The following is a 19,195-nucleotide window of genomic DNA, read 5'->3' as shown; positions in this document are numbered from 1 at the left end:
GTAGCTCGCTATAAAGAGGAGTAGGGGAGCCTGGGTGGTTCAGTCAGCTGAGCGTCCAACTCTTGATTTCAGCTCAGGTCTGACCTCGGGGTCATGAGATCGAGCCCTGAGTTGGGCTCCACACTCCGTGTGGAGTCTGCTTGAGATTCTCTCTCTCCCTCTCCCCTGCCCCCACTCATGTGCTCGCTCTACATAAATAAGTTAATAAATAAAATCTTTTTAAAAATAAAGATGAGGAAACAAGTTCTTGGAGGACGAGTACCTTACCTAAAGTCAGTGCCTTAGAGTTTGAATCCAGAGCCCTCTGCCTCCCAACTTGGGCGGTTTCCGTCAAAGCACCCTGCTTCCATAGTATGCCAAAGTTGAGCATGCGTAAAACTGAGCTAAATTTATGCTAATCCAATATATATCCCATAAACTGCCTTTGGGAATAATCCTTTGCACCTGCTTCTTTCTTGTCAATGTTCTCATTTTGGGGGCACCTGAGTGGCTCAGTCAGTTAAGCGTCTGCCTTCAGCTTAGGTCATGATCCCAGGGTCCCAGGATCGATCCCCATGTTGGGCTCCCTGCTCAGCAGGGAGTCTGCCTCTCCCTCTCCTTCTGCCCTCTTCACTCTCTCTCTCAAATAAATAAAATCTTTAAAAAAAATTCTCATTCTTAAGATAGGACAGAAATAACTCCACTAAAGGTTCCTTTAATTACAGATTACTTTACCATGACTGTGTTAATGATGAGTGACATTCAAACAGCTAAATAAGACCCACTAAAATGGTGAACCTTCCTCAGCCTGTATCTTGAGTGAAATCCTCTGTTGTTCTTACAAAAGACTATGAAATGTTGTCCATTATGGTTATCCTGGTTCTTTTCTGAATTATTAAGTCCTTTGTCTACCACTCCTCCTAGTGTCATCTCCACTGCTACATAATGCTATTTAGTGTGCATGTCCTGCCATTCCAGAACGGTAACCTCTGAGCTCCTGAAATCTCTAAAGTAGCTTATCCAGGAGTAAACATAACTAGCCTTCAACAACTGCTTGACACTTTGGATTTGAATGATTTAAAGCAGCTATTAAACAACGTGGTTTTTCCATTCTTCAAGAGCAGTCCAGTAAAAGATGTGAAAGAACCTGAAGAAAGCCTGAAAGACCAAAAGAAAGAAGTCAAAGAAGGGCTAGCTATGAGGAACTTTTGAGTATTTAAAAAAAAAAAAAAAAAAAAGAGGGGGAGAAGCCAAAGTGAAGCCTCAAGAAATAAGGAGTCTGGCAAGAGCAAATGAGAAAAAAGAGAGGGAATGGTGTGGGGGAGCCAGACAATATTTAGAGCTTGAAATGAAAGGGCAATTCTAGAATTAAGGTGGGTTTGGATCCGAAGCCTTACCAAGTTTCTCTGGCTAAAGAGCCTGGGTGGCAGTCTGTGGGTGGCCCACACTTAAGAACACACACACAAAAAAAACTGGACACAGATACAAGTGGTGAGAAGTGTCATGCAGCAGGGAGTGGCAAGAGTCAATCCTAAATGCAGTCATTTGGGTACAATGTGCCCTTCAGAGAAGGCATGGTGACAGCATGGGCTAATTTACAGAGCTGCCAGGGCAATAACTCAGAAAGCAATACTGCCTTCTCACAACAAAACGAGGCAGCCCCAGAATGTTTCATGGTGGTAAAAAGCTGCATTACAGCACACTGAGATCCCGGAACCAATGAAAGGAGACAAGTTTACCAAAACGAGTCTTGACACAGAGTACGTTTCTGGCAAATACATTATTATGCACTCATTCTACTCTTGTCCTGGAGAAACTATTTAGTTTCCTTATATGGCCCTTCTCTTCAGCTCTCTCCTGTAAAATAACTAATGTCTTCTTAGAGAAACAAAGATAGAAAAGAAATAGAACTGTTCCACTCGTCCTCCTCTCCCCTCCTCAGTTCTTTTCAGGGAACTGAGTAGAGGCACACATCCTTGAGAGTGTCAGAGAACTACCCAGTTTTTGAAATCAGTTTAAAAAAACTGAAATGACTTCTGCTAGAGAAATCTGTATTGTTGGGGAAGACAAGGGAAATACTGCAATTGTCTACACCGGCTGCCAGAATCAAGCAGCCTCATTTTAACAATGACATTTTTCTTTAATCTCATTAAAACTTTAATTTTAATAGTACTAGAACTAAGATACAATGTGAATGCCTGGGTAGAAAGACTCACTCTATGACAGACAAAATCAAAGAAAATGCCAGCTGTCCTCTTAAATGAGAATCAACTTCTAATGTTATTCTTAAAAATTCTTCACTTGGCCCTCGCAGTCTTCAAACAAAATCCAAACTCCTTAACAAGACCCCAGCTTCATTTCTCAATACATTTCCTCCCTACTCCCAAAGTCTACCATCCATTTCCCCCTAAAGCCATGCTCCTCTGCCGAGAAATCTTTCCCATTCCTCTTTGCTTGGTAACATCCTCCTTATCCTTCAAGTATCTGCTTAGCTTTCTCTCTTTCAGCTAGAATGTCCACCCTCCTGAGCTCTCCGAGAACCCTGTGCTTATTTGTCACTGCATTCACCATAAGATGTTATAATTTCATTTTACTGGCTTGTCTCTTCCCCTAGATTCTGCGGACAAGTCTAGGACTCTACTACGGCCTCTTGTGCCCAGGTCAGAGGCCTGACACATAGTGCATACACATAAACATTTTCATGAACAGTAAATACAGCCAAGGAATCTCACTTTCTTTCAAAAGAAAAGTTTCTACTCTCTAAAATGTTTCATAAAAAAGAACAATTATCACATTTACAGCCTTTGATCACATTTACAGCCAGAATGATGACTTTGAACAAGTCTAACATCTGGCTCATATTCTTGACAACATTTCGGAAAGCTGGCAGCTGACTGCATCGTTTTTCACATCAGGACGGAAGCCACCATTTGTAGAGCACCTATGTGCTACCACTTGTATACCAAATTTATGCTACACATATACACATTTCTTCAGTCTTGACAATCCACAGTACCTCGTTTTAGCTCTATTTTGACTAAGAACCTGAGGCTTAGAAATGTGCCGAGGTCACATGGCTAACAAGTGATGAAGCCAGACTAATACAATGTGCAAGATCAGGACTACATTTTCTCCTAAACGAACTAAAAATTGATGTTGGCTGAAACGAAGACTTCCTGTGGGGTTGAAAAAATGATGAAGGCAGCAAATAACTTGTTCATCTCAGACTACGGGTGTGCAGTTTTAACAGTATAAACTGAAAACCAGCCTGGTTCTCGTTCAGAGTTGAGATAACTGCACACACTGCGGCCGTCCTGTCAAGTAACAGCCTCAGCAGACATTCAGTTTGAAGCACTGTTTTAACACAACTTCTCAAATTTATTTAACTCCTGTGGAGAACATGGTAGAGTTTTGTACAAAAAGGAAAAAAAAGGCCCCTACTCGACTCCTTCCCAAGCCTTGTAGACAGCTCAGAGTTTAGGCAGCACACTGAATTGAGTGATCACAGGACTCGCATCATCCCTTCAAAGGTGGAATTCTGACCGCCACCAGGAATTTTTCAATTCAAAATTCAGTTTTACTAGAGATCCTGGCATAATAATTAAGGGGAAGAAAAAAGACTAGACTGTTGCTTTTCTGTTTAATTTGCCATTCTTATTTAGAAAAATGACTAGAGGCAATGACAAAAATAACCATTTAAAAGAGATCACTCTCCAGAGGATTTTTGTAAAGATAAGTCCAGGCTTTCCATCCTTTCACATTTTAAAAAGAAAGGGCTATGGAATATGTCAACCTTTACTCTGCTTGCTACACAAAGCCTCTGCCTTCTCAAGTCCCAGACGTAACGCCAGGACTTATCTCCCAAACTTCTGGTCTCAATCAAGTCCACACGGTGCCTGGCCGGAGAGCCCGGGTGACGGCTGCTAAAGACGTTCACGTTAATCCAAGGTCAGTCGCAATCCTAACCTTAAACAGTGGACGGCTGACTGCATCACGACATACGCAGGCTAAGTCAGACATCCCTTGTCTGTCAGTCGTGAGTCATGCCAGCAGCGGAGTCTGCGTTCCTTCACCCGGAACTCACTGTGCAGGACTCACCACCACACCACCTCGATCCATGGAGCTCACTATCCAGCCATAATGGAAACTGCTTACAGGTTATCACTGGAATAGATGATTTTCCATAAGTGACAAATGAAAATGTTTTACTTGCTGCTTAGTCCTACTAACAACTCGGTCTCTCCATCTTTTCTTGGGCGGCGTGTATTTTTAGGCAAATGGGAGGGTTAAAAATACAGATGAGCAACATCTGCATAAATATGTGTGCTTTATCTCTTCCTCATTATAGTCCTGGAAAATTGCTGTTTCGGACCATCCAGGTTCTTCGAGAAGGAGACATTTTTCTTAACTGTTGTACCCATGCCTCCATTTCATTGCCTGGGTTTCTCACTCTCTAGGTATTGAGAGTGGGAGAGGGGAGGAGACAAAAGTCACAAAGAGCAGTGTAAAGCACGCCCTGTGTCAGCAACATGGCAAGGCCTCCACTGTCGTCAATGCTGACACTAAGTAATTTCTGATGGAGTTGAATACATCATTACATTTCTATTTGTGCTGTGCCTGAGGCTTTTCCCTACCTACTAATTGCAAGTGAAGGTCCAGAGAGCTTTTGTGAAAGGGGGAGAACACAAGCAATGTGCTGGTCTGTAGCCAGGTGTCAGTGTATTTTATAACGGAGGAAGAGAGGATTAGAGGATTACAGGGAGATTTTTGTTTCAGCCTCTAGTCCAACCAAGATTTAAAAGACTTACAGAAAATGGCTTCACACAGAAGTATGGTGTGGAGAAGGGATTACAGGGGGAGAGGTAAACACGTCCAGTAAAATTCAAGGATAAATAAAGACCCACACAAGTCCACAGAATGCAAAGGAACAAGGAGGAATACTTCCTGAGCCGTAAGCGCTCAGGGCACAGGGTGGGTAGGGCCCAGTGAATTAGCAACTAAATGGCTTCAGTGAGAATTCTGAAACCTGTTCCAATTTATTTTTGGAGTGACTTCTTCTCCAGAACAGGTCAAAGACTGTGCTTAAAAAAATGTCCTCAGCATGTAACGGCTTCTTAAATATTCTTTTGCCTCTTGCTTCCAGGTGCTTTCCCTTTGGTTAAAAACCAGAAACAGCATAAACCTCACAAGACGGAAGAAGTCTTTTGATCCAGGCAAGGTGAGGCACAGGATGAACTTACACAGTAAGTGAGAGTCTGTCTGTCTTGGTCTTCTCCTTTGACCACTCCACGTCTCTGACTTAACAGAGATGGCAGTTCACTTCCTCTGGAAGAAGCCAGTAATGGACACTTGTCTGTTGGCTTTGCCCAGAGCAGCAGTCCCTTTCTTTGGGCCCTTTCGTTCTTCTTTGGGTTCTTTTTTCACAATCATAGTGGAGGGTCTGTGTACGGAGGAGGTCTTCATCTTAAGCTCCTCTTCACTATCTGTGCAGGATTCACTCTCGTAGACTTTTTCAGTCACTGGCAGAATAAGGAAAAAATGGGATAGGAATGGGTCGAGTCATTTAGAACGCTACCATTAAGAGAATGAGATATCATGTTCACTCTGATTCCCTCAGATCCTCCGATCAAGGCATATGCTCACCTAGTCCTGAAGCTTTCTCCCGTTGGGAGATCACATCTGGCCACGGGTAGGAAGTATGTGTCCTGATCTCACACAGTCTCTAGCTGGGGCTCAGAACCAACATTCAGCCTTACTGTCTCGTGCTATGTCCCATGCCTTTCAATGGGCCCTTATCATTTGATTGCGTTTGGGTCCTGGTCTATGCTAACTAACTTCCTAAACTGCACTGGAATGGTCTATATCTCAAACACCTACTTCTACCTTCATGCTCTGACTAACTTCTTCAGTCACACTTCTCTGACCAACAGTGCCTACCTATTTCCATTGTTGGTTTCCCTGGCCCTAATCCCTGCTCTGTTTGCCAGTCCCCATCCTGTCCAACCAGGCTCACAGCTACAGACCTTCCTGGCTAGCTCTATCCTGATATCATCCACTCTGCACACCCTAAGTACAAAGAATTGTGGATTACTCAACTGTTCAGTTCTTAGTTCTGAATGACCCAAGGCTTAGTAGTGGTCTACATCATGAAGATAACTGCCCCAAGCGAATTCAAGCATATGACAAACTTGATAGTTTTAAGTAAGGACAGTGATAAAATGAGAAAGTTATCAATTCTCTTAACTCCCTATCAGCCAAGGGCATATTTTGCCCTTTTTTATACCAATAATATTCACTGATCCCGTCCCATGGAAACTTTGAAAAGTGAGCAGTCAGTACAAAGAAGCTGAAAAGGGCACAGGCACTGACTTCCGACAATGATGTCACAGGACTGATGAGGGTCTCGTCAGCATTACTGCGGCGCACAAACCACACACGAGAAACAGTACAATGCCACCTTCCTGTGACTTGAGAGAGCTGCAGCAGCTGTGTCACCAGCTGTATTAACGTCTAAATTCCTTCTCAGCCGCCTGCTTGCAGCAGGAGGATGAAGAGAAACCGTAAAGGAAAACATCTCCTCTTCGCTGAACACAGTAACCTAATATGAATAATAAATGCTCAAGCGACTGAAGTGAAAAGTATTTTTTCCATTAAAGAACAATAACAGTTTTAAGCACTTAATTATTGATTGTTCTAACAAAATATATTAGTCAAACCGTCCTAGAGGCAGTGGCTTTGGAATCAAACACATCTGCATTCTAACACCTAGTCTGCCACTGACATATTTTCAAACTTCGGCGTGCATCGGGATCACCCGCAGGGCTTGTTGAAACAGACGGCTGGCCTCTATTTCCAGAGCTTCAGATTCAGTAGGTCGGGCACAGACCTGAGAATGTGCTTTTCTAACATGGTCCCAGGGAATGCTGGTCCGCTGGTCTGGGGACCACACACTTGGACAATCACTGTTCTTTCCTCCCCTGTAAAATGGGGATAACGCCGCCTCACGGAAGGTACGGATGCACCTAATAATCTTAGGCAAGTACCCCTCCCTGCTGTTTTCCCCCCTCACAATGGGAAAGCCATGCTGGAGGTCAACTGGCTGTTGTCAGTAGAGTATCTCTTCTCCATATCCATCTAATCCCATTAAGTTGCATAATTAATGGTTCCCTTGTTAAGAGTTCCTAGAATTTGTCATTACTTTCAAGAGCCTAGGATTCACTTTCCTGATTCCTGTCAACCTACAGGCTAAAAACACTGATAAGCTTTAAATATATATATTAAGTGTTCTCGAAGGCATTACTACTCAACTGTGCTCCACAGACCAGTGGCATTAGAATCTCCCATGAGTTTACTAGAAATGCAGAATTTCAGGTCCTGCCCGAAGGCCTACTGAATCAGAATTTGAATTTTAGCAATATCCTCAAGGAATGCATATACTCAGCCAAGTTTGAGAAATGCTGCTCTAAGATACTTAGGAAATTCCCATGGCATACCGCTTAGTTCAGCAATTATGATCCCTGAATACCACCACCATCTCATAGGCAAATTGAAAAGCATCATGTAACTGGATTATTGGAACAAACTTATGAGCTGCTATTTACTCAATATCTCAAATTATGAAAGTCTAAAGAGTCCCATGCAGATATAAAAAAGAAACAACTTATTACTAGTTGGTGGTATAAGACTTGCTCCTTCATAAGCTGTATTTTGTATTCAAATGGCAGCAGGTCTATAATATCGAACTCCAACATCAATTAGCTCATTATTTCATTACTTATTACTGAAACCACTGGTTGTCTCATTGCCAATTCTGTGCAATGCATTGCTTGGGGGAGTTAAAAACCAGTCAGGGCAACACCAACAAAATTTCTTAAGCAGCACACTTGGTATACCTCGAGAGCTAAAAGAAGGATTTCTATATTCAAAGCTATAGTTACTTCAAACTACAGGACAAAGGAGATTTCAGCTTAAAAGATACAGAACCTTTATTTTAACTGAGTAACACGCAACTGTTCTGACCTGCCATAAAAAATAACCCAGTTTACATGGGTAACATCAGAATTATTCTCCATTCAAACAATGTTTTGCTCTTAGAAATCCACCTTGTCTAGAAGTCTACCCCAAACTTATCTCAGGGGCTCAACTCCCCAGCTCCTGCAGCAAACTCACAGAAAGGGAAAGACCAGTTTTTAAAGCCCCCATACTAACTCTGACCCAGCATAGCACAGGGCAAGCCCCTGTGCTGGTACACTTGGAATAGTCCAAACAGAGAGAGGAAAGCACAACTCCTTTGTTGGTAACAGGAGCCAAGATTCATTAGGTTGAGCTTGGACTAAAAACCTTAAGAAAAAAAAAAAAAAAAGAGTGCTATGAGAGCACAGTTTTCATTGTTGCATCCAAGGCTCTTAACAGTCCTGTCTGGAGACAGGAGTGCAAAAAACCCACATCCCATACCTGGCCCGAACTTGAGTGCTGTATTTTGAACAAAGCAATAGGTTTTTAGCCACAAACTCCCAAGTGAATGCTCACAATGATATATCTGACATTTTTCTTTTGGGGTAGAAGGAGGAAAAAACTGGCAGTGATGCTTTTGTCCTCTTAAATTTAAAAGAAAGAAAAAAAAAGAATAAGAACTTCAATAGTAAATATGTATATCATCAATAGTCAAACCAAAAGGCTTAAAAATACACTATTAAAAGACTGAAAGCAAACAAAACAGAACAAAAAACAAAAAAACCAACCCTACTCAAAGTCTGGAATTCACAGGCTCACAAAAAATTCTGGCACTGAAAAGACAAATTTCCACATGTAAGGAATTGTATTCCCTGATCATATGCTACAATTAAAATGGCACAGGCCTTTCCAGAGAAGTGGGTGGTGGGGAACAATGAGATGGAGTTCACGGTAGCTCTAACAACCACATATCCTAGGAAAAGTGGATTCTTCAGAGTTGATCAATCTTTTTACAATGGAAGTTTAAATCAGAAAAGGAAAATCAAGAAAGGAAAAAAAATAGTTCTTTAGGAGAGCAAATGCCATAGGCAGGGAGAAACTACAATTATGGGCTAGCCAACTAACAAGGGGCTTACAAACCTAAGCCCACAACTCTTTTTAAACACAAAAGGACAGTACCAGCATCGGAGCATCCTACTGGGCTGCAAGTACGAAATCCCCACAGAAGTGTGGGTCAGTGTGGAAGGGGAGGGCAAGCTTAAACAACGGCTGAAGAATCGACCTGTAACTCAAAACCTAAATTCTAACTCCCCTCTAGGTCACCATAGAAAATGCGTGCTTTTACGTAACATGACTTACAAACATGCAACATAAAGGAAGTCATTTGGAAGAGTCAAACCCCTCTGTAGAACAAATGGGACAAAATACCAAGAAGATTCTTGACACTCTCTTTTGAGTCTAATCATCTGTGGGGGCTTCTTTTCCACTGTTCAAATGTATAAAACCACCACTCTAAAAAAACAAAAGCTTCTCAACATCTGTAACAACATTTTAAGTTGGTATTATGGTTTCCATATTGAAAGTGTTTTTTGGTTTTTTTTTTAAAGATTTATCTATTTGAGAGACAGACAGACAGACATGGAGAGTGAGCGAGTACAAGCAGGGGGAGGGCAGAAGGAAAGAATCTTCAGCAGACTCCCCACTACACAGGGAACCTGACACAGGGCTCGATCTTATGAGCCTGTGATCATGACCTGAGTCAAAATCAAGAGGCAGACGCTCAACCAACTGAGCCACCCAGGTGCCCTGAAAGCGTTTTTAAATGTTACCTCACCTGCATCTTAACAACCCCACGTGCAGGCAAAAATGGGTATTTTACATCCATTCCATAGATGAAGAAACTCCCCACCAGAGGTGATGTGGCTTTCATCCAAGATCTCAAAGCACACTTCTACAGCATATGGCCCAAGCAAGCACCGAGGTTCTGACTTTAGTTGTAGTGTTCTCCACGCTCCGCTACTCGGTGTGTGCGCCACAGACAAGCAGCACGGCCTCACTTGGGGTGAGTCACATGCACACTCAAGCGTGCATCATCTCGAGGAAGAGATTACGGAGCCTCTCTGTGGTCATAACTCTATCCCTAGATTTGGAGCCAAAAACTCTTCTTACCTATGCAGCCTTCTTCATCCACAAAGGTTTTCGATTTCAGCACCCGCTTTCGTTTTCTTTTTTCTCCACTTGAGCTCTAAAAGATCACAGGAAGATCAGAGGTTACAACATTCAGTTGATCAATGAATCTACAGAAAAACATAACAAAAGATTTTTAATCTACAATAATCACCCTCCAATATTCCATGATGATAAAAAGGCGTGAGGAACTCTACCCATTTCATTTTAGGGACCAGTCCTACCACACAGAAAAGTTCTACGTTCTTGTATATACAAGCTGTTTATGAGATAAAAAGTAGCACGTTCAGCAAAGAACTGTGTTCATCCAGTCAGCTAACTTCTGTTGAGTAGTGCAGGCACCATGGTTAAAAAAAGGACCTTAGTAGGGGAGAGAGACAAGGAAAACAGACCACCACAATCCACTGTGGTAAGGCCTTTAATGGAGCGCTGTGGCAGACATTAGGGGAGCACAAAGGGAAGGCCCCTAAACCAGATGAGACGTTTCCATGGCATCCACACTTGCTGTAGATACTTGCTATTTGATTTTTTTTAAAGGTTTTGTTTATTTATTTGAGAGAGAGAGCACAAGAGGGAGGGAGGGAGGGGCAGAGGTAGAGGGAGAAGCAGACTCCCTGCTGAGCAGGGAGCCTGATGTGGGGCTTGATCCCAGGACCCCAGGATCATGACCTGAGCTGAAGGCGGACACTCAGCCAACTGAAGCCATCCAGGTGCCCCGATACTTGCTTTTTCTGCCTTGAATCTGCGACATTGCCCCCATGTAATTTAGTCTCACATAGGTATTACCAATATCAAAGTCCTTTTATCTCTACTGGTCTTTCATTCATTTTCTCCTCAGCTAATGAAGAAATTAGTGCAAAATTTAAATGACAGTCTTAATACAATGAATTAAAGAATGGAATTAAGGAAAGGAAAGGAAAACTAAAATCATAAAGGGAAAAAAAGCTTGTTAGCCCCCTTCTCAACACTAATAGATGTAGACAGGTGCAGCTGAAGATCATTCAAAACTACATTTCCCCATTTGTTGCCAGCTTCTCTCACCTTGCCCTTTTCCAGAAGAGTTTCTGAAGAACAACAGATGTGCATAACTGTTTGTTCTACTCTATTTTCCCACGCTTTGCTCTGATGCAAGCAACACCTTATTTTGCACAATTCCAACAGGAGTTGGGTAACACAGCAGCCCCGATGCTGGAGGTCATGAAAAACAAAACCGCTCCCAGGCCTGACCTCTGCAACCTTCCTAAGACTCTGCCCTTAGAGCTGAACCCTCGCTTCAGGTGAGAAGAGAGGGAATGCCCAGTCTGTAGTACCTACAGGAGAGCAGAACGAGACAAGAGCCATCTACTGGTCTCTGTGAACCGGACAGCAGCGATCGATTCAGATAGGAGTTTCAGGTCCTTAGGAGATAAAGGACAGATGGAAAGGCAACGATCTCAGTGAAGTTTTACCTTGAAAGAAGGAGGCTCTGGTTCAGTCTTCGGCATGGGTTCAGGAGGTGGAGAAGGAGGAGGAGGAGGAGGGGATGGTGACTCAGCTTCATAATCCCCAGGAGAGTCTGGTATGACTGAAATAATGAAACAGACTTAGATAAGAGACTGTGGCACTCTCTGGTACAATGCCTTCTCCAGTGGCTTTTTAAATCCATGTCCAACAAAGGACATTTTGCAAGCAGGAATTCATGACAACCAAGGGCTCTGCAGTTATGTATCTTTAAAATATACATTTTCTTGGGGCGCCTGGGTGGCTCAGTTTGTTGAGCATCCAACTCTTGGTTTTAGCTCAAGTCATGGTCTCATGGTTCGGGGGATGGAGCCCCATGTTGGGCTCTGCACTCAGCAGGGAGTCTGCTTGAAGATTCTCTCCCTCTGCCCCTTCCCCTGCTCACTCTCTGTCTCCCTCTCTTTCTGGAATAGATAGGTAAATCTTTAAAAAAAATTACACATTTTCTTAATTTTATACAAAGAAAACTAGAGAACTAAGAATTATTAAAGCTGGAATATACCTTAGAGATCATCTTAGCTTAACTTTTTACTTTACAGAAAAGTCAGGTTATAAAGTTTTTTTATAAATATCCACTGAACATCCACCATGTGTCACGTATTCCACTTACAATTGTTTCATTTATCCTCACAACAACCCTAAGAGACAAATATTATTCACACATGAACAGTTGAGTAAAAAGAGATTCAAAGAGGTTAATGAACTTGCCGAGGTCACAGAGCTTACAACTGAAACAGGAAGTTTTCAACCCCAGTCAGTCTGATGCCACGGCCTTACTACCATTCAGGGCAGACATTTTCTTTTAAGATTAAGTGGATATAATTCTCAGATTATATCAAATGTTCCATGCTGGAGTCTTCGTGACTGTGATGTAAGGATTATTTGCAATCACCCAGAGATGTTTGTTAGACTGAAATTTTCCAGCTGACCTTAAGAGCATAAACTTTGAAGGAAAAACCACCTTGAAACAGTCACAGTTATAGCTCAAACAAGACGTACTCAGTATTGTACAGGGCAGCAATTTCTAGTCATTGCCCAGTGATGAGGCTTGTTTTGCTACAGTGAGATTAGCAGGAAAGAACACTTTTGGGAAAGGAATATTGCTCTGGAAGTGGTATCACCCAAGAAGAACGCATCACCAACAGGATCCCATCATTCCTGAACAGTTCCTGAAATAGTGGTCTTCTACAAGGCTCATGAGAGAGGAAGTGAAAATCCTCAGCTGACCTATTGCTTAGTCATCACAAAGAAATTGCTGGTAAAAAGACTGGGTAGCTGCTTAGCCTCACCTGCTCCCTGAATCTCCTGGCTGTATTCAAATTCTTAGCACAAGTCTTGGATCTGAAATTCTCCCAACTGATTAGGTCAGTGTTGAAAATTATGACAGTGGAGGGTTCAAGGCCAAATGACCCAAAGAGGTGAAGCAAAATAAGAGCCAGAACGAAACAATAAATTATACACTTCAGTATGAAATGGGCCCCAAAACTTTATAAGCTCTGGGAAACAAGAGTCAGAAACATATGAGGAAAGTGATCCAGCTAGTAACCCAGCTCTGGGAAGCTAGAACATGACAGGAGCTCAAGTAAGCAAGAGAAAAGTCAAACCACAGAACCAAGCTCCCATTTTTCTGAAGGTATAGCAACTAAGAAAGTTCTGTCACATGTTTTTCACAGGCAGGAGGAAAGTTTACACAGTGAGAATGCCAAAGAAAAGGAATTCTGAGTACTCACAGTAATAAATTAAGGAGTTTTAATTCTATTTCTACTTCAGTAACCACAAAAACACTTAATCCTAGTGGCACCCTCTAAGACCCCTCTCACTGCACAGTATGGAATTGTTTATCTAGACCCCCCACACACACCAACTCTAACCTCCATAGAGGCAGAGACATCACAATTTCCCTGGCACTGAATACAAGTAACAGTATTTTTTAATAAAGGAAAACAATCATCTTCTGAACTACACTTGGGATGAGGGGCTTCTAGGCCAAGGGAGAATTAGCATATACCTCCCTCTCCCTTCCACATCCCCGCAAAGAGAATCATTACAATGATGACAAAGGAATGAAAAGCTGTAAACCTGTCTCTCTACCCCACCCCCACCGTACCAGGGAAGAGAAAAGAAGAGGGAGCCAAGAATTTGTAATGAATAAGAATTTTCAACAAATCCCCAAAAGATGGAAGGCAGATGGGAGAAAGTTGACAAGAGAAGCATCAGTCAATTAGATGAGTCAGATAGGAGAGGTTACTATCTATTACAAAACTTCTATTTTATCTGATTTTTCAAATTGTGTCTCACTTTGTTTAAAAAAATGTTTTTTAAGTAAAAGATTTTAAGAAAGGAGGGATAGGGAAAACAATTAGAATTTTCTGGGCTTTACAAACATTAATCATTCATTCTCATAATAATCCCACAAAATCCCTACTCCTATTATTTGTTTTTAAAAAATTTGCCCATATTCACATGCTAGAATCCATGTCTGCCTACTTTTAAGTCTTTACCACCAAGGCAAGCATTCAGCCTTGATATATTTTTAGTGACATAAGCATAAGGAATGTTTCATACATTGGTGTATTTTAAATATATTTGTAATGAATTTGCAGCTCTTCAGACAAAAGGTACTCAAATAGGGAAATGTAACACTTATCCTGGGAAAACTACCTTTGTTGGTGCAGAATAAGAACTGTGGTAAAACTAATTTCAGAGATCCAGTGATGTAACCACTGTTTAATCAGAGTTCTATGGCACAGACAGGTAATTAGAAATCCTGGAAATCAGTCAGTTTCCTCGGAAATGGTTTTAAATACCTATCTTAACCTAAAAGAGGTGCATCATTTGCTTAAGATTCTGCATAAGCAATCTGCAAAAGCTGAAAATGTTAGCAAAAACTTAAACATACCAGTTAAAACTATTTCTTCCTAGCAATGTAGATATTACTCTTAATGTGATTTCTTTCCGGGTCTGGCCTTTTCTTGCTTTACAGAGTATGTAGAACTGCTAAGGGTGCTCGTGACTCTACCAGGAAGAGAAAAACAAAGGAAAAGTTCCTTGAGTAGAGAGTAAAGATATGAAGTCGAACAGAATTTTCTGAGAAGAGACTTACTGCTGTTAAACACTCACTGAACACCTCCATAAAAAAAGTGGGGTGAATAGTAAGAAAACCTGCTATGTTAAGCACTGTCCTGGCCCTGTTGATATATCTTATTTGATGTTCATAAAAAACTTACACAGTGTGTGATAACATCCCCAATTTAGAGATGGGGAAACCAAGAAGTGGAGAAGTTAAATGATCTGCCTGAAGTCACACAGTAAGCGGCAGAGGGAAGATTTAAATTCAGGCCTGTTTGACTCTAAAATCCCTGCCATTTCCTCCACTGCTGCTGCTTACCTGCTAATTGCCAGCTGAAGGCGGCATACTGAATAACATATATTGGTAATAAAATGGTAATAGGTTAGAGACGGTGTGAAGGTTTAAATTAAAGTTCATTGGCTTTGAGACAAAGAAAAAATTTAGGAATAAAATGGCAAAGGTTTATAAATTTAGTCAGATGCTAAAAAGTATTTTTACTAGATAAAAAATCTGAGAGCCTCTCATCTATATATCTTTATTATAGGTTGTCCACCTCTATCACATTTCTTCTCACTTCTTTCCAAACTAATAACCTCACTCATATTTCTCATCACCCACAGGTATTATTTTTGTGGGCTAAGGATCAGAACTACAGAGAGTATTTCAGAAGTATGTAATAGTACTCAAACAACCACAGTAATTCCTTGACTTAGAGCTGACTCCTTCCCTAGAGTATCTAGTTTACCTTTTCAAAGTACATTAGGCTGATGGCTTGAAAGACTTCCAGAATCTTCCCCAAGTCCTTTTCCTGGTTGAAAATATGGACGACTAATCCAATTAGCACATATTCCTATTACTTCCTAATTATTTTCCCATGTATCTGCATGGAGTTGCCCCTATTTCTCCTCAATTCTTAACTGGTCAGAATGTTCCTTTATGTTCTTGTTTCATCTCCATGTTTGGGTATCTTCCTTTCAGTAGTCTTGGTCAAAGCATTTTGATAAATGACATGGAATGAATATACAGCAACTGCCCCTCTGGGATGCTCACAATACCCTATCCCTACCCATTCCAGAGTCATTAAAAAACCATAGCTCTGGTGGGCACTATACCTCTCACAGGATATCGGAGGCCATAAACTCCCACACTAAGCATGGCTGTTAGGATCGAAATCCATGGAAGAGTCAAAGATGTACCTCTATCATAGATTTAATTTCCTCGTACAATTTCTTGGGTCTGTTCATTTATGTTATGATCATCCGTTTACATAATTTGCTTTTTCACTCATTTGTACATGTACAGTTGCTGAGTTGCTTTGGGGGAGCCTCTGTTGCCATTTTCAGTTCTTCTTATAGCAGTTTCTGGTAAGAGTAGAGTCTAGCAAGTTTATTTTGTCCTTCAACAGCAGAATAGATTCCTTTCTCTTTGTTATTCTTCTTTAATCTCTCTCTTTTTTTTAAGATTTTTATTTATTCATTTGACAGAGAGAGAGACAGCCAGTGAGACAGGGAACACAAGCAGGGGGAGTGGGAGAGGAAGAAGCAGGCTCCCAGCGGAGCAGGGAGCCCGATGTGGGGCTCGAACCCAGGACTCTAGGATCACGCCCTGGGCCGAAGGCAGACGCCCAACGACTGAGCCACCCAGGTGCCCCTCTTCTTTAATCTCTTTTAACATCAGTTTGTTTGTCTTTGTACCTTCACCTGATGCTGAATTCCTTTGGACTAGATCTCCCCAACCCCTCAAAATGTTTTATACCCAATACAGCAAAAATTCATGGAGAATTGATTACAGAAACTCAAGCTTTTCACCACTGTTCTCAAAGTAGGGTAGAAGTCATCTGGCCTATCAGTTCAACCGAGGCATCTTTCTCTTTAACAGCCTCCTCTTCCTATATACCTTCATTTCCACATTTACACTCTTTGGGAAGAGATCTTGGCTCTTAGAATACTTGATATTCTTTGAAAAGACACATTAATTTTCCAGATAAGAATCCTGCCCTTATTCTGTTTATCTTACAACAGTGCCCACAGCCTAAAACTGAAAGGGCCCATGGCATCATGCCCTTTCAACAATGATACTATAGGTTCTTAATCTTAGCACAGTTTTACTTCTGTAGTGTAGAACACCATACCACCAATACCCTTGATGCCTACGATATTACCCATTTTAAAAGATTCACATGAAGGTAGCCAAAGGAATATGTCCACTTCATTTTTTAAAAAGAAAAGCTCTTTGATAATATATATAATAATAATCCTTATTCTCTTTCCTTTTATGTTCGTTATTTTGGCACATTACCAGAAAATGATGGCTCTGGTCAAAAGGCTAAAAGTAGACTTTAATGGTGCTGTATGTCTCTCAACATTAGGATTGCTACTGTCATTGTGACCTATAATAAATTACTTTTTAACTCCTTAAGCATAATAAGAATTGACCCACACTACTGACTGAATGTTTTGTGTTCCCCCAAAACTCACATGCTGAAGCTCTAATCCCTAATGTGATGGTATCTGGAGCTGAGGCCTCTGGGACGTAATTAATGGAATGAGATTACTGCCCTTATAAGAGACAAGAGAGACGATTTCTCTCTCCACCATGTGAGGATGTGGCAAGAACGTATCCTACAAAATAGGGAGAGAGCTCCCACCAGGAACTACACATCAGGCAGTGCCTTGATTTTGGACTTCTCAGTCTTCAGAACTGTGAGGAATAAATTTGTCTTGTTTAAGCCACCCAGTGTACGATATTTTTGCTATAGCAGCCTGACTGAGACAATCCCACCAGCCAAAAATTAACAGCAATGCCCACCTTCATCTTCACTGCTATCAGACTCAGGAAGTTTGATTCGTCTCCTCTTTTTCTTCATATTTTCAGTTTCTTTTGTCTCATCATCAGATAACTCCGCTCGCTTCCCCCTGTTGGAATCCAGGAATAATTTAAGCATGTTACACAAAATAAAAATATTGGTGTATATATATGCTACTATAAGTCCTGCTTCATTACTCGTGGTCTTAATTCCAGAGGATAGAAGAGTCAAAGTAGACCAATAAGGATTCTTTTTAAGGATACTCTGCTAACTGACCACAACTAAGTCACTTCATAGGGTGACCAGAATTAAACATTTTTCTAGCTCTTTATATTAATCATTGGAAGCTACTTACCAGCTCATCAGGAATCATTACAAATTCCTACAAATTCTTTCTTACTTCTCCTATTGGCCTTTCAATCATTCAACAAGCATTAAATAAGCAGCTACTAAGTAGAAGCTCTTTGCTAAACACTGAGGATGAAAGATGAAGAAATACTGTTCTCAAGAAGCTCTGGCAGGAGAAAGAGATACGAACACCACCAAATATAAGACAATGTGATAGATATCAATGGACAAATAAAATGTTATGGGACAAGACTCTTGAAAACTGAAAGCTAAGTGGAAGTTTATCAGATTTTAAAAAAAGGGAGATAAAGATATTAAAGAGAAAAAACAAATATTTTAAAGAGGAAATATGGGCAAAGACATAGATGTAAGACCTTAACGTGATTCTAATGACATAATAAAAAACTAGATTCCATCTTGTCATTAGTTAGCTCCTCTGGATACTCTATCACACTATTCAAATATATATGAGATACAGATTTTATCTTCAAGTAACTTATTTCTTATGTAACTTTAAATATCAACTTATTTTTCTACCTCAAGCTAGAAAAAAACAAATTAAACCCTCAAGTGATTCGAAAAAAATAATAAAGAGCAGAAATCAATGAAATAAAATAGAAAAACATTAACAAAGCCAAAAGTTGTTATTCTGGGGCAAAAGATTAATAAAATTAATAAACCCTTTTATAAGCCTGATTTAAAAAAACCCTTTTATAAGCCTGATTAAAAAAAAACCCTTTTATAAGCCTGATTTAAAAAAAACTACCTATTACCAATATCAGGAATGAAAGAATGAAGGAATCTGTAGTGACAAGTACAGATTCTATCGACACTCAAAGGATAAGGCTATATTAGGAACCTTATGCCCATAAACTCAACAACTTAGATGAAATAAATTCCTTTAAAAGTATAACCAAAACTGGGGTGCCTGGGTGGCTCAGTCAGTTAAGTGTCTGCCTTCAGCTCAGGTCATGATCCCAGGGTCCTGGGATCAAGTCCTGCATCGGGCTCCCTGCGCAGGAGGGAGTCTGCTTCTCCCTCTGCCTCTGCCTGCCCCCCCGCAAATGAATAAAATCCTTAGGGAAAAAAAATATATATATATATGTATATATATCTAAAACTGACCCAACAAGAACAAGAAAATTTAAATAGCTCCACTTAAAGAAACCATATTAATAAAATAAACCTTCCACCAAAGAAAACTCTCAGATTGGATTCACTAGTGAATTTTATCAAATCTTTAAGGAAAAAAAAATAATACACATCTTACATAAACTCTTTCAGAAAACAAAGGAGAAAGAAACTACTCCCAACTAATTTTATGAAGTTAGTGTAACTTTGATACTGAAATT

The 19,195-nt window shown here is 40.7% G+C and overlaps 1 protein-coding gene across 5 annotated transcripts in view; it reads right to left on the bottom strand.

Moving 5' to 3' along the window:
• Nucleotides 1-19,195, bottom strand: part of POLD3 (DNA polymerase delta 3, accessory subunit) — a 111,076-nt gene that overhangs the window by 53,155 nt on the left and 38,726 nt on the right. For 3 of the 5 annotated variants that reach the window (XM_045816213.2, XM_045816212.2, XM_087868163.1), the window contains 4 exons: nt 17,498-17,604; nt 11,568-11,683; nt 10,102-10,177; nt 4,687-5,498 (listed from right to left, as the gene is read on the bottom strand). In XM_045816213.2, the coding sequence (XP_045672169.2) occupies nt 5,296-5,498; nt 10,102-10,177; nt 11,568-11,683; nt 17,498-17,604 (502 nt within the window). In that variant the 3' untranslated portion in view covers nt 4,687-5,295. Of the gene's footprint in view, nt 1-4,686; nt 5,499-10,101; nt 10,178-11,567; nt 11,684-17,497; nt 17,605-19,195 lie in introns of those variants that run through there. The other 2 variants (XR_015726935.1, XM_087868162.1) reach the window with 1 other exon arrangement.

Source organism: Ursus americanus, chromosome 16 (genome assembly GCF_024610735.1).
Source record: "Ursus americanus isolate L20-20 chromosome 16, mUrsAme1.1.p, whole genome shotgun sequence".
Lineage (NCBI taxonomy): Eukaryota > Metazoa > Chordata > Mammalia > Carnivora > Ursidae > Ursus > Ursus americanus.
Note: the sequence above shows the minus strand (reverse complement) of the source record. Positions and strands in the feature narration are given on the sequence as shown.